Genomic DNA, 13393 nt, shown 5'->3' on the forward strand with positions numbered 1-13393 from the left:
TACAATTTATAAATACATGTGACATCCCTGCAGCATACATGTCATGATAGCCCAGGTTGTCCTAGGAAAAATGTCTAACTTGATTGTGCATCACAGGGTTGCGGTTAAGTATTATTAAACAATGAGATCAGGTGAACCAAAGATTGGAAAAAATGGCTTAGACCCCAGAGGGTTAATTGAATTTGCTGTATGTGACGTATAAGCCAGTCTTAAGTGTATAATACTCACTCTGTCAGCATACAACAACTTTTTACATGGTTTCTTGTCAGGTTAACCATGGCAGTACTGCTCTTTAGTATTCTAAGTTGTTTAAAAGTTATTCCTCCATTGACATGTGTGTCATGTTTACAGACATTGTGTGTGACCTTAAGGTCTCTACATTCTTCATGTTCTTTGCATTTAATAGAAACCCACCCACCATCTGGCATTTGGGCTTGAATCAGAAAAGTCAGATTCAGTTTTTTTTAGCAGTACATCACAGATTTGGGGGGAAAACAGTGCTGCGTGTGTGTGTGCGTAGGCTGAGATGCCTAGGCAAGGCAAGGCAGCTTTATTTATATAGCACATTTCAGCAACAGGGCAATTCAAAGTGCTTTACATAAAACATGAAAGAGCAGTTAGAACACAATTAAAAACAATTTAAAAGACAAGAATACATTTTACAGTGCAGTATAAGAATAAGAACTGAGAGATAAAATACGCGAATAAAGCACAGTTAAAACATTTAAACATTACCCATGATTGACAAAAACTTTATAGTATACTATTTCTTTTTCGATATGATCATCACCACAAAGTGTAGTTCTTTTTTCGGCAAACCTTGCAAAACCCGGTACAGCCCTGCAGAAAAAAATCTTTTAATAGTAAAGAACTTGTTCTTAAACTATTTTATTTCTTCTGCAGTCTGTCTCTAAATAGTCTAGAGCTCTTTCAAATGTCATAGACTATTTTTGTAAGGGGTCCAGAGACGCTTTAAGATGTCATAGAGTATTTTTTACAAATAGTCCAGAGCTGTTTTAAAGTGTCATAGAATATCCTACATAGTCCAGAGCTGTTTTAAAGTGTCATAGAATATAGTCCAGAGCCGTTTTAAAGTGTCATAGAGTATTTTTATTTCTTTTTAGGCCTTCTGCCTAAAGTAGTTAGTTAGTTACTTACATCGCAAACAATCCGGTCCACATTTCTGACTCACCTCAACCACAATGGGTCCAGACGGTTCACAGGGCTTGGGTGATTCGTTACCCATGATTGACAAAAACTTTATAGTATACTATTTCTTTTTCGATGTGGTAGTCACCACAAAGCTTAGTCATAGAATATCCTACATAGTCCAGAGCCGTTTTAAAGTGTCATAGAGTATTTTTAGGCCATCTGCCTAAATTAGTTAGTTACTTCGACTAACTTTTGACCAGCCCGTCTGTCTTTTCCATCAATCTATTGTCCTGTCAGCATCTGAGAAATAATTAGAAATATGTCTGTGTCTGCAAGAGGATAAAAATGATAATAATTTAAAGAAAGAGCAGTTAAAACAGTTAAACATATAAAAGCAGATAAAATAGGTTATTTAAAGAAAGGCAACATCAAAAAGATAGGTCTTCAGCCTTGATTTAAAAGAACTAAGAGTTGCAGCGGACCTGCAATTTTCTGGGAGTTTGTTCCAGATATGTGGAGCATAAAAACTGAACGCTGCTTCCCCCTGTTTAGTTCTGACTCTGGGAACAACAAGTAGACCTGTCCCAGACGACCTGAGAGGTCTGGGTGGGTCATAGTGTAGTAGCAGATCAGAAATGTATTTTGGCCCTAAACCATTTAGTGATTTATAAACCAGCAAAAGTATTTTGAAATCAATTCTTTGAGGCACTGGAAGCCAGTGTAGAGACTTCAGAACTGGAGTGATGTGATCCACTTTCTTGGTTTTAGTGAGGACTCGGGCAGCAGCGTTCTGAATCAGCTGCAGCTGCAGCTGTCTGATTGATTTTTTTCGGGAGACCTGTAAAGACACCGTTACAGTAGTCAAGTCTACTGAAGATAAAAGCATGGACAAGTTTTTCCAAATCCTGCTGAGACATAAGTCCTTTAACCCTTGATATATTTTTAAGGTGATAATATGCTGATTTTGTAATTGTCTTAATGTGGCTTTTAAAATTCAGGTCTGAGTCCATGACTACACCAAGATTTCTGGCTTTGTCTGTTGTTTTTAACATTGTCGTTTGAAGCTGAGCGCTGACTTTTAATCGTTCCTCTTTAGCTCCAAAAACAACAACCTCATTTTTTTCTTCATTTAATTTAATAAAGTTCTAGCACATCCAGTCGTTAATTTGTTCAATGCACATATTCAGTTGTTGTATTGGGCTATAGTTCCCTGGCGATAAGGTTATGTAAATTTGTGTGTCATCCACATAACTATGGTAACTTATTTTGTTGTTTTCCATAATCTGCGCCAGTGGAAGCATGTAGATGTTGAACAGAAGAGGCCCCAGAACGGAGCCTTGGGGAACTCTGCACGTCATATTTGTATGCTCAGATGTATAATTACCTATATACACAAAGTAGTCCCTATTCTTTAAATAGGATTCAAACCACTTTAGTACTGAGCTAGAAAGACCAACCCAGTTTTCCAATAGGTCAGGTAATATGTCATGGTCGACCGTATCAAATGCAGCACTGAGATCAAGTAATACTAAGACTGTAGTTTTGCCACTATCTGTGTTTAAGTGGATGTCATTAAAGACTTTAACAAGAGCCGTCTCAGTGCTGTGGTGTGGTCGAAAACCTGACTGGAAGGCATCAAAACTGTTGTTTAGTGACAAGAAAAGTTTGAGTTGTTGAAAAACCGCTTTTTCTATAATTTTTTTAAAAATGGAAGGTTTGATATCGGCCTATAGTTGCTCATTAGTGACGTGTCTAGATTGTTTTTTTTTTTAGGAGTGGCTTGATGACTGCAGTTTTCAGGGCCTGTGGGAAGATACCTGAGAGCAGAGATGTGTTTACAATCTGTAGAAGATCAGAAGCCAAACAATTCAAAACATTTTTGAAAACACCCGTTGGTAGAATATCAAGGCAACAGGAGGAGGTTTTCAGATGTTGTATAATGTCCTCCAGGTTTTTATGGTTGATCGTATGAAATTGTGTCATTTTGTAATCTGCGTTCAGCTTTTCGAAACTTTCTTTTTTCTGTTCTCACCACTATAAAATTTCTCCATGGAGATCTTTTCTTACCAGAGACAGCTTTGACCTTAGTGGGAGCAATAGCATCAATAACATTCGTAATTTTACTGTTGAAATAGTCTACAAGCTCAGTGACTGAGGCCCCAGTGAGGGTGGGTGTAGAGGAGAAAAGCTGAATGAATGATTCACTGGTGTTTTCAGTGATATACCGTTTTCTGATTACCTTTTGTTTGAACACTTTTGGGCACCGAGATAGAGCCGTTAAAGAAAACACAGGAATGATCAGAGAGAGCAACATCAGTCACCACAACGTTGGAAATGTTTAGACCCTTGGAGATAATCAAGTCCAGTGTGTGCCCCTTATTGTGCGTGGGCTGTGTCACATGCTGAGTCAGTCCATAGTTCTCAAAAACACAACACAGTTCTTTGGTCCCTCGGTCCTGGGGGTTGTCAACATGAATGTTAAAATCACCAGCAATAATTACACGGTCAAAGTTAATACAGATTATAGACAACAGTTCATTAAAGTCGTCAAAGAAGTTTGCACAGTATTTAGGTGGCCTGTAGATATTTAGAAGTATAGCTTGAGGGGAGGATCTTAGCTGAAGAGCCACAGATTCAAAAGAAGCAAAGTTTCCATAAGATATTTGAGTACATTGGAATGAGTCCTTAAACAAAATGGCAACTCCACCTCCTTTCTTATCACTCTGTGCTCACTCATAAAACTGAAGTTAGGGGGGGCTGACTCAATGAGAACAGCAGCACTGTTATTATGGTCTAACCAGGTTTCAGTTAAAAACATAAAATCAAGATTGTAATAAATAATAAAATCATTGATTAAAAATAATTTACCTGCCAAAGACCTGACATTTAGTAAGGCTAGTGCTATTGTGTTAAAATAATTTTTTGGGACAGGTTGTTGCTGAAGAGGAATGGATGCTAAATTTGCTAAGTTGGCAGTTAAGTGCTTCTTTTTCTTACTTAGCAGATTCACCATTCTTTTTCTATTACCTATCACAACATAGATTGAAGAAGAATTTAATACACAGGGCCCAGGCTTGTCATGGAAAGAGTCATGAGTGCCACTAGGTCTGCAGCCTGGGCCCAGCACATATCAGTTAAAGCTTGTTGCATGTTGTACACAAGTATACTTATCAATCGGAGGAGAATGAGTTCCCTGCAGTCCTTGAGGGGGCAGAGGTACCTGGCATTTTACTTTCAGTGATTGACTCAAAACAGAGTCAGTTTGATGCTGGGGGTGAATGGGAGAAGGCATTGGGGCAAACTTGATCCCAGCATCTACCAGCTGCTCCATCCGGTCAGTGAACCCCATCATGTGGCAGGGGGAAACAGGGGAAAGGGTGAATGGGGAGGACGATGGATCCTCGTCGGGGTTGGTAAGGGGGTTTGAGGAGTGTTGGACAGGTATAAGGGGAGGTTGAGATTTCTTGTCTCCGCTCTGTGGTCTCCCATGGTCAAATCCTTGCTTAGGTGGATCACTGCCGCACTTTGTTGTGTATTCCTCTTGTTTTGTTTGTGTTGATTTATCTTGTCTCGTGTCCTTGGCCGAGGGAGTAGATGTGTGGTGCAGAAAGTAGAGTAGGCTAGAGGTGAACAGCTTTACTCCTGGCTTGTTAAGGAAGAGTCCATCTGCTTTAAAAAGATGTCTGCGGTCCCAGAAAATGTTTGTCAATTGTCAATGAACTGCAGAGAATGGTCGGTACATGCAGTTGAAAGCCATCTGTTCAGTGCCAGCAGTCTGCCGAATCTCTCAGCTCCTCCTCTGACTGGCGGTATAGGGCCACTGATGAACACCTTCGCATTTATGGAGCTGACTGTGTTCAGCAGATTCATAAACTCACGATTCAGCACTTCAGACTCTTGCTTTACAACATCATTTGACCCTATGTGCAGTATAATGTTCTTCACATTTGGGTGTGCTGCTACGATATCTGGGATTCTTTGGGCCAAGTCAGACACCATGTCTTTGGGAAAACAGAGTATTTGGGTGTTTTTACTGCTTTTGATATCTTTTACAGCAGAGTCACCCACAATCAGAGTTTGAGGCTCTGATTACATGCCTAGATGTATATTGAAAAATATATCTGGTTTGTAGAGATGGAATGATTGACCGGCCAGTGACTGGAATTGGCCGATTTTCACGTGACCGGCCATGACCAGCGACCGGCAAATCAGTCTGACATATGCAGAGTTTATGCCGGTCAAATGCACTCGGGCGCTGCATGATTAACATCTCGCAACATCAGCGCACCACCGCTCAATCAGCTGTTTATGAAATGTTATAAAGTCATTATTATACAAGGCTCTGCAGAGCAGTCTGCTCTACTGATCTCAGGCGAATGGTCAGCCGCTCTCTCTCCCCTCTGAGGCTGAACCTGAACAACTGGAACATGAAAACCGCACTCACGCGGGTCCCGTATCGGAAAATAGTGTTGGGCACACTGACTTTGATGAATTTACTGTTTATCAGACCCCAGATGAGACAAGAAGCTAACATTAGCGAACGCTGTGGTGACGGTCCCTCTGCCACTCGACTGCAGGAGAGGCTGTATTAAAAAAAAAAAGAAAAGAAAAAAAGAGAGACCCTGTATTCCTCCGACACGCTGTATAAACATTACTGTTTAAAACGCTTTCCAGGTTAGTAGAAGTGCATACCGGTCAAAACCAACATTGAAAATGTAGTAATCTTCCCACAGTGTTTAGTTTTGTTGCTAAACTGTGTGTAAAATGAGCGGTGACGGGTATTTTTTGTTTTTTTTGGATATTGGATGTGAAAAGAAGGAAATGGTTCTTTCATAACATTGCACTTTAGATGTGTGTGAATTTCCCACACCAGGAATAATTTATGTAGTTCTATTTTTTTTTTTTAAATGTTCTGTGCAAAATTTTCTATTAAAGAAAAGATAGAAAATAAATATTTGTGTGTGCTGTAAAGTGATTAGAGAATATGAAATCTGAATCGTCTAAAATCGGTATCGGCAGTTCAAACTCAATGAAAAATCGGAAATCTGAATCGGCCTAGAAAGTTGTAATCGGTGCATCGCTACTGGTTTGATTGAGATTCTAGACCCTCCGTGTCTGTCTCCTTTTTTAAATAGACCCTAAGTGCATGTAAAGCCCCCTCTAATCACTGGGCAGTTTTGGGAATAGACTTGAATGCACCAACCACCATCACTTCTACTGCTGCTCTCAAATTCATTCCAATCTAATCTGACCTGGCAGCTCATAATGGCTTTCTCATCATGTGCCCACTTAGTCTTGGGCTATCACATTAGCAAACTACAGCATATTAATTAAAGAATATAATTGATCAATTAACTTCTGAGGAGAGGATGAACTAAAGCAAGCATGAATGTGAGGAGGAACGTGTTGCTCAGATTTGAATACGTGTCATGTTTCTATGCATCAGTGTGTGAAATCATATGTTTTAATGGTAACAGGTAAGACTGTGTAAGGAAAATAAAATATTTGTTTTTTGTGGCCTTGGCATACTGCTGTCTCTAGCTGTTTCCATGTGGTCTTGTATTTCCTTATACTTTGTAACCCAATTTACAGTTTTACACCCTTTACTACCCATTTTGCGGCCTTGTCTTCTCCATCATCCTCTGCACCTGCGAACATCCCAGCAGCCCTGGGAATCTCTTATCGATGTCTTTGTTCCTACCAGAGTAGGTAATGAATGTGGGAACTTGATCCAGTTGAAATGGATCTCCCAATGGGGAAGGCTTAAGTTTTAATTAGCAAAGTTAATGGGGCAGAGTGGGATCAACAGAGTGGGACACAGAGATGCAGAATAAATTGAACCTAATAAGACTTCTGAATCTGATGGGTGTAACCACAGAAAGATTTATTAGAAGAGAGTTTGTGCCACTGGATCCTTTTGTAGTAGAAATAAAGCCTTAAATAAAACCAAAAGGAGGCTCTCTCAGGATGGTGGCTTTTATACTGCTGTAGCTTTCTCTAGTGCACACTGCCTCTTGATCTGAATTAAATTCACGTTAATCTCAGATGATTACTAATTTGAGCTCAGACACAGCCAACGCTATCAATTAGGTAATCTATTTAAGCTAGATCAAATTACATTGTGACTTATGTTGCCAACTCTCATTACTGTGTTTAAGAGTGGGCAAGAAACCAGCATCAGTTACATAAGAGCTGTTTTTCAGCTGATGGCTATGTACCCAGCTTTTAAAGATTTATAACCCACTAGTTGGTGTTTGCCCCGCTCCACCTGTACTTTGCTGAGCAAAGACGGCCTCGAGTTCCTCTCGATCTCTAATCTCTTAATGGCAGTTCTGTCCTTGTTTTATTCCTTCCTGCATACAGAAGTAAGCACAACACTTTTAAAGTAAAGTTTTCCACAAGTCCAATAAGAGGAAACAATGGGGAAACCAACACAAGGAAACACGCACTACTACCTACTTTCCCTTAACTGAAAAGAATGAAGGGAGGCTTAAGAATTTAAGAGAATTTGTGATGGTGAGGGGAAGAAGTGCTGGTTAGATGGGTGAAATTGTAGCTGTGGGCACAGGGTGATAGATCGGTTAGTGCTGCCTACTCTCCCCTGCCAAGGACCAGAGGACAAAATACATTTTATGTCACACAGATTGTCTGTGTGCGAGTGGATGTGTTTGTTTTCTCAATTCGGAGAGATGGACTGCACACTCAAAGATCAAAAAATTGGTCTTGTATTGTGAAGCTCCTAAAAATGACACACATTCACATGTGCTGACAAACGATCCTTATTACTCAACACAACGTAACAATGAACGGTTTTAACATGGCGCTGTGTAATATTCTCTTTCCCCCCCCAATCTTTTCTTTGGTAGGTCTCTGAGTAGAAGTCTGCAGGGGGCTCACCATGGTGCAGGAGCAGAATGACGGGATAAACAGCAACATGGTCCTTCCACCAATTCAACAAAATGGACTTGCTGTAAGAACACTGCCTGCATGACTCTATCCCGCTGTCATCTCCCACTTTACTCCATGTGCACCAATCTCAAACTCTTTGTTCTTAACAATCACAAGAGAACATGCATGACCACGTGAGCTTCGTTCGGTTTGATGTTTACCAAATCACAGGATGTAATGTATTAGTGAGTCATACTGATCCAGCAGAGAATGAAGAACATTTTTAAGGGAATACTTGGACATTTTGGGAAATATGCATACAGTGCTGCTCATGAGTATAGGAACCCATGCTAAAGTTGACTAAAAAGAGGAATAAAAAAAAATCATCTTTTGGAAATTGATCTTAATGCCTTAATTGAAAAAATGAGGAAAAATCCAACCTTTAAGGACACCAATTTTCTTTGTGAATGAATAATGTATCGTAAATAAATAAATGTTCTTCCTTAAAATACAGGGGGCATAAGTATAGACACCCCTATGTTAAATTCCCATAGAGGCAAGCAGATTTTTATTTTTAAAGGCTAGTTATTTCATGGATCCAGGATACTATGCATCCTGATAAAGTTCCCTTGTCCTTTGGCCTATATATTCCAATACCGCAAATTAACCTCGAAGGGTTTTACATCTATAAATCATACAATACCCTCTATCCTTTTTCTTTATACCTTTCCTCTGAACTAGTATGGCCTTTTAAATTATTGATAGTTTGATCCAAGCTTTGTCATTACTGTAATGTTTTGTCTTTAATTTGACCTTCTCTTGGCAAGGCGCTGACTCAGTCAGCTGCTCTGTATTCTGAAATCCATCATCATCATTCAAACAGGATAAAGTGTCATTGATTTTAGGAGATTCATTAGCTCATTTCACCTAAACATTGTAATCAGTCTGAACCCTAACTACAGTAGCACTTAATACCAGGCACAGTAACAGCCCACACACACTGCATGATAATTAATTGGTATCGTTGCCTAACACAAATATTTGTACAACTGACCAGCTTTAGGAGACCTTAAGTCTGATTAGTATACAGTTCAAAGTCTGGCCTGTGCTTCAGTACATGAGCTGTTTATGCCTGATGTGCACTGATTGCCTGATAGTGGGTCTCATATGGGCCCTGTATTAATATTTACAGCACTGCAAGTTACATGCTCCGATGGATTCAAAGTCAACCCAATCACAGTAACACAAAAATCATAACAAACTCAAAATCTTGAATCAAACTTGAAATTTAGAGCAAAGAATAAAACCATTTAAACTGGCTATTTCTTTCTCTCTTTTGAAATTAACCAGTGCTGATATTTCTGAAGAACTGGTAAAATCAAATGTAGCTCGTTCCGTACCATAATGTGCCATTTGTTTGTCAGCTTCAGTATGTGCGTGTGTGCACACAAGAAACCAGGTTACTGGGAGATATCGGGTTACACAGGTAGAGAATGGAGAACACTGTAGTAACCTGGCTACTGTGCATTAGTGTATACATTCTGCAGGTCAGTAATCAGAGTCTACCCCTGACCTTATTTTGGAAGCATGGATTATTTTTGTATGAGCTCAAGGACTAATTGTGCAGTGAAAGAATAGGCAAATTTGTCTTAATTTTACAAATGGTCAACTATTTGCTTGGAGCTATGGAAAAACAATTGACTTAATTAGACTTTTACAGGTACTTGTTTACATGTAAAAACAAAAATAAAAACCGCTCCAATTCAACTGGAAATAAGATGAAACGATCTACATCAGCCAGACTGGAAGAGCCTATGTTTACATTTTCCCTGGCAAAGTTTTACAGTGAGTAGTGCCCCAGAATCAGCCATAACCACAAAATGTAATGTCAACAATAAAATTCTCTAAAGAAAAATTTACATTTACATTACATTTATTTTGTGGTTATGGCTGATTCTGGAGTAGGATCAGCAAAGAGAAAAAAATAAAGAATTGACCAAAGAACACAAAAAAACCCTAAAAGGGGCAGTGATAAGCACGGGCGAAAACACGAGTCAACCTTGGTCAGTCGGTCAAAGAAGTGCAGGATTTGAAAGAATTCAAACCCAATCCTGAATATGTCTATTTTATTTATGAAATACATTGCAAGATGTGGTATTACATCAATATATGAATTTACGTTGGTGGCTAAAACTCGCTTTTGAAGTAACAGTTTATGTTGGCCTTGCTACCAAGCTATATCATGCTTTTGGCTTAATGTTATGAAGACATAACGTTACTATGGAATGTTGATAACTTTAGCTTTATTAATTATACCAACATGTACTATTACCGAGCAACCTCATCTGTTAGTTGTAGGCTTACATGTAACCTAGGTGTATGGACGGTACTAAAACAAATCAAACAAATCACCATTGTCAAGTTGCAGTTATTAATCCTACACAGCCACAAAACATCCACCAAACAGCTGTTATAAAAATAGTATTACAAATAAGTTGGGTCTTTCTTTTACTCACTTCCAAAACAAATGCATGTGCTAACCATCTCAAGATCAAGAAACCCACAGGAGATGCCAAAATCAACCCAAAATAAAAGTTCCTTGTAGTTGCTTTAAACTGGTTAAGTGCATGTGTGCACGCTATATGGACACACGCCCTAATACAACAGTCCCATAATAAATTCTACCTTCATTAAGGTTAAAGTGTTCAGTTGAAACAGTTTACAGAGAGGTGTTTGTTGTTAAGCCTACCTTCACTGATATCATTGGGGTGGACAGAATAATAAACAAACACTTTAATCCCTGTGTATGTGACATTTTTTTTTGTAATTCACTTGTGTTTTTTACCTTCTCAGTTGTCATGGGAAATGAAGGTCAAGAAAAAGCTAAAGACTGTGCCTCCATGTCTAGGCAAGTTCAGACCGATTGTTGGCCAGTGCTGCCACCAGTGCACCCCAGACAGTCTGGTGAGTATTTGCCCCCATTAAAATGGCATTTTTCAGCTTTGTATACGATGAATTGGATCTGGGTTGATCTTTACCTGTGTTTTTCTGTCATGGTGTAGCGCAAGAAGCTTGGACAAAACTCTTCACTTGGCTTTCACAACCTGCTGAGTGTCAATGAGACACACACCAGGTATTGATAATCTCTACAGCATTCATGCAAACGGCATACAAAATGTTCCAGTCCCAACGCACTCACCCATGCACATTTTCTGCCTCTGCATTGTGTGTTTTGTTCCGTAGGTATCGAGGCTGGCTGGTGCGTAGGGTGTGCTGCGCGCTGTTTGTGAGTGGGTGCAAGGTTTACTCAAGTCCTGTTAGCAACAGACTGGAGAGAGTCTATGAGAGCAACAGGTACCTGACAGGAGAGAGAAGGAGGTGGAGGAGAGGAGTAGAGATGCCAGAGGAGAGTAAATAAATGATAGGCAGAGATACAGAAAATGAAACAGGCCCTGCAGTTCTGGAGAGATGGAAACAGAAAGGAGAGACGATAAGACACAAACAAAGATACAGAAAATGAAGTCCATTGTGGGGTCTGAGCAGAGTGAAAGAAAATGGGATAACTTGGGACTGTTGTCACTTCCCTTATCTCTGTCGCAGAGTCTTCAGTTTGTATCTGTTGTTTTCTCTCCTTCAGTGTAATTGAGTTTAACCTTTATGTAACCTCTTTACTGTTGTTGTCTTACTAGAAGACGGGTGTTTGTCTGCATGTAGCACAAAAGAGGCTTTGTGATGTGTTAACCCTGCTGTCCTGTGACCATGTGTTTCAGGGTGAAGGAGGCGCTCAAAGCAGAGCATAAAGCACCTGAGGGGGGAGACAGCCAAGGGCAGCTCAACCACCTCTCGCCATTCCTCCCCCTCATTAACACCTGCATATCACCTAGCCTCTTACGGTGTGTGTGTGTGTGTGTGTGTGTGTGTGTGTGTGTGTGTGTGTGTGTGTGTGTGTGTGTGTGTGTGTGTGTGTGTGTGTGTGTGTGTGTGTGTGTGTGTGTGTGTGGGCAAAGGGTGCGGTTCACTCTGTCAGGTCTTAAGAGCCTATAGTCTAGTCTTTTTTTTTTTTCTTTTTTAAAGAAACTTCTTAGGCTTTCTTTTAGTCTTAATAATCTCTCGCAAAATCTACCCTGTACTGTCACATTTCTCCTCTCTCCTTTCTCATTTACAGCCTATGTCATCATCTCTATCTACAGTTGTCACCCTCACACACCCTCTTAATTGCTTTTCACTTTCCTTCTTCCCTATGTCATCAGTTTCTTTCTCGTCCTTATCCCTTTTCTCCCCATGTTGTCTCACTCCCATCTATCTCATTTACATGTTGTCACACTTTAGTCCATCCTCACTTTCTTTGCTAAAGCTCCCTTTTGCTCGACATCACGTTATTGGCAGGCATTTCTTCTTGCCTCACCACTATCCGTCTATTATTACCATGTGCACATTGTCCCTCTCTCCTCCGTATCTCCAGTCATTCACTCTTTTTTCTGTGCATCTCTGTGCACTATCCTCTCCTGGCTAGATTCCTGAGCTGGGTGATGCTGAAGATGCTTTCTTCCATGTTTGGCAGTGTTCAAGTTAACCTCAACCATCTGCCGGCTTTGCACAGAGCCTCACAAGAGGTGCGAGTATCTATAAACACACACATACATATGCAGATGAAGTCTAACTTTTTAATTCACAGATGATTAAATGTGCTACCCTAAAGTGCTACCCCAAAGGGTGTCAACTCTTCCTGCAAAACATGGAAAGCACACTTTTGTATTTACAAAACATACAACAACCAATATTATGAGGTTTGACTCCAAAACATCCAATCTTAGGATGTGCTCAGCCATCAAATGAGATGGTAAACAGCTACAGCCCTCTGTTAACACATCCACTATCAAACATTTCAAGGTAAAAAAAAAGAATATTTTTCACATCTAAATATGTAATTGCTTTTGAAAGTCTTTAAAAAAATACCTAAAACTTTAAAGTTGCTCTTACTTGCTTTGTTGTACTTAATTATTGTCAGTTTTTACTGAAGACTTAACAATTCTAATTACATGGTTGACTAAATAAATATAAGTGAATAAGTCAGGCTGCTGTTGCATAGGTTCAAAATGGGCATTAATGAATCCAATGAACTATTGTATTTAGTTTAGATCTCACTTAAAAGCAGTCTATTACTTAAATGATGGTGAAACCACCATGGATCTGTTCCAGCAATGCTAATGGTTTTCAATGGTTGTCAGCTGGTTGTCACATATTCAGGGTTTCTTACACCATGTGAGTAGTGTCCTGCCTTCTGGATTATTTTTAATTCATCCAAATGCATTTTTTAAACCTGTAGATAGGAGATCTTGTAAAAAATGGCTTT

The 13393-nt window shown here is 39.6% G+C and overlaps 1 protein-coding gene across 2 annotated transcripts in view; it reads left to right on the forward strand.

The window, feature by feature from the left end:
* gpat2 (glycerol-3-phosphate acyltransferase 2, mitochondrial) overlaps positions 1–13393 on the forward strand; it is a 180701-nt gene that overhangs the window by 139284 nt on the left and 28024 nt on the right. For both annotated transcript variants that reach the window (XM_039802632.1, XM_039802631.1), the window contains exons 3-8: positions 8019–8122; positions 10894–11004; positions 11103–11173; positions 11284–11394; positions 11811–11933; positions 12554–12653. In XM_039802632.1, coding sequence (XP_039658566.1) covers positions 8051–8122; positions 10894–11004; positions 11103–11173; positions 11284–11394; positions 11811–11933; positions 12554–12653 — 588 coding nt within the window. In that variant the 5' untranslated portion in view covers positions 8019–8050. The remainder of the gene's footprint in view (positions 1–8018; positions 8123–10893; positions 11005–11102; positions 11174–11283; positions 11395–11810; positions 11934–12553; positions 12654–13393) is intronic.

This window comes from Perca fluviatilis, chromosome 6 (genome assembly GCF_010015445.1).
Source record: "Perca fluviatilis chromosome 6, GENO_Pfluv_1.0, whole genome shotgun sequence".
NCBI classification, from domain to species: domain Eukaryota; kingdom Metazoa; phylum Chordata; class Actinopteri; order Perciformes; family Percidae; genus Perca; species Perca fluviatilis.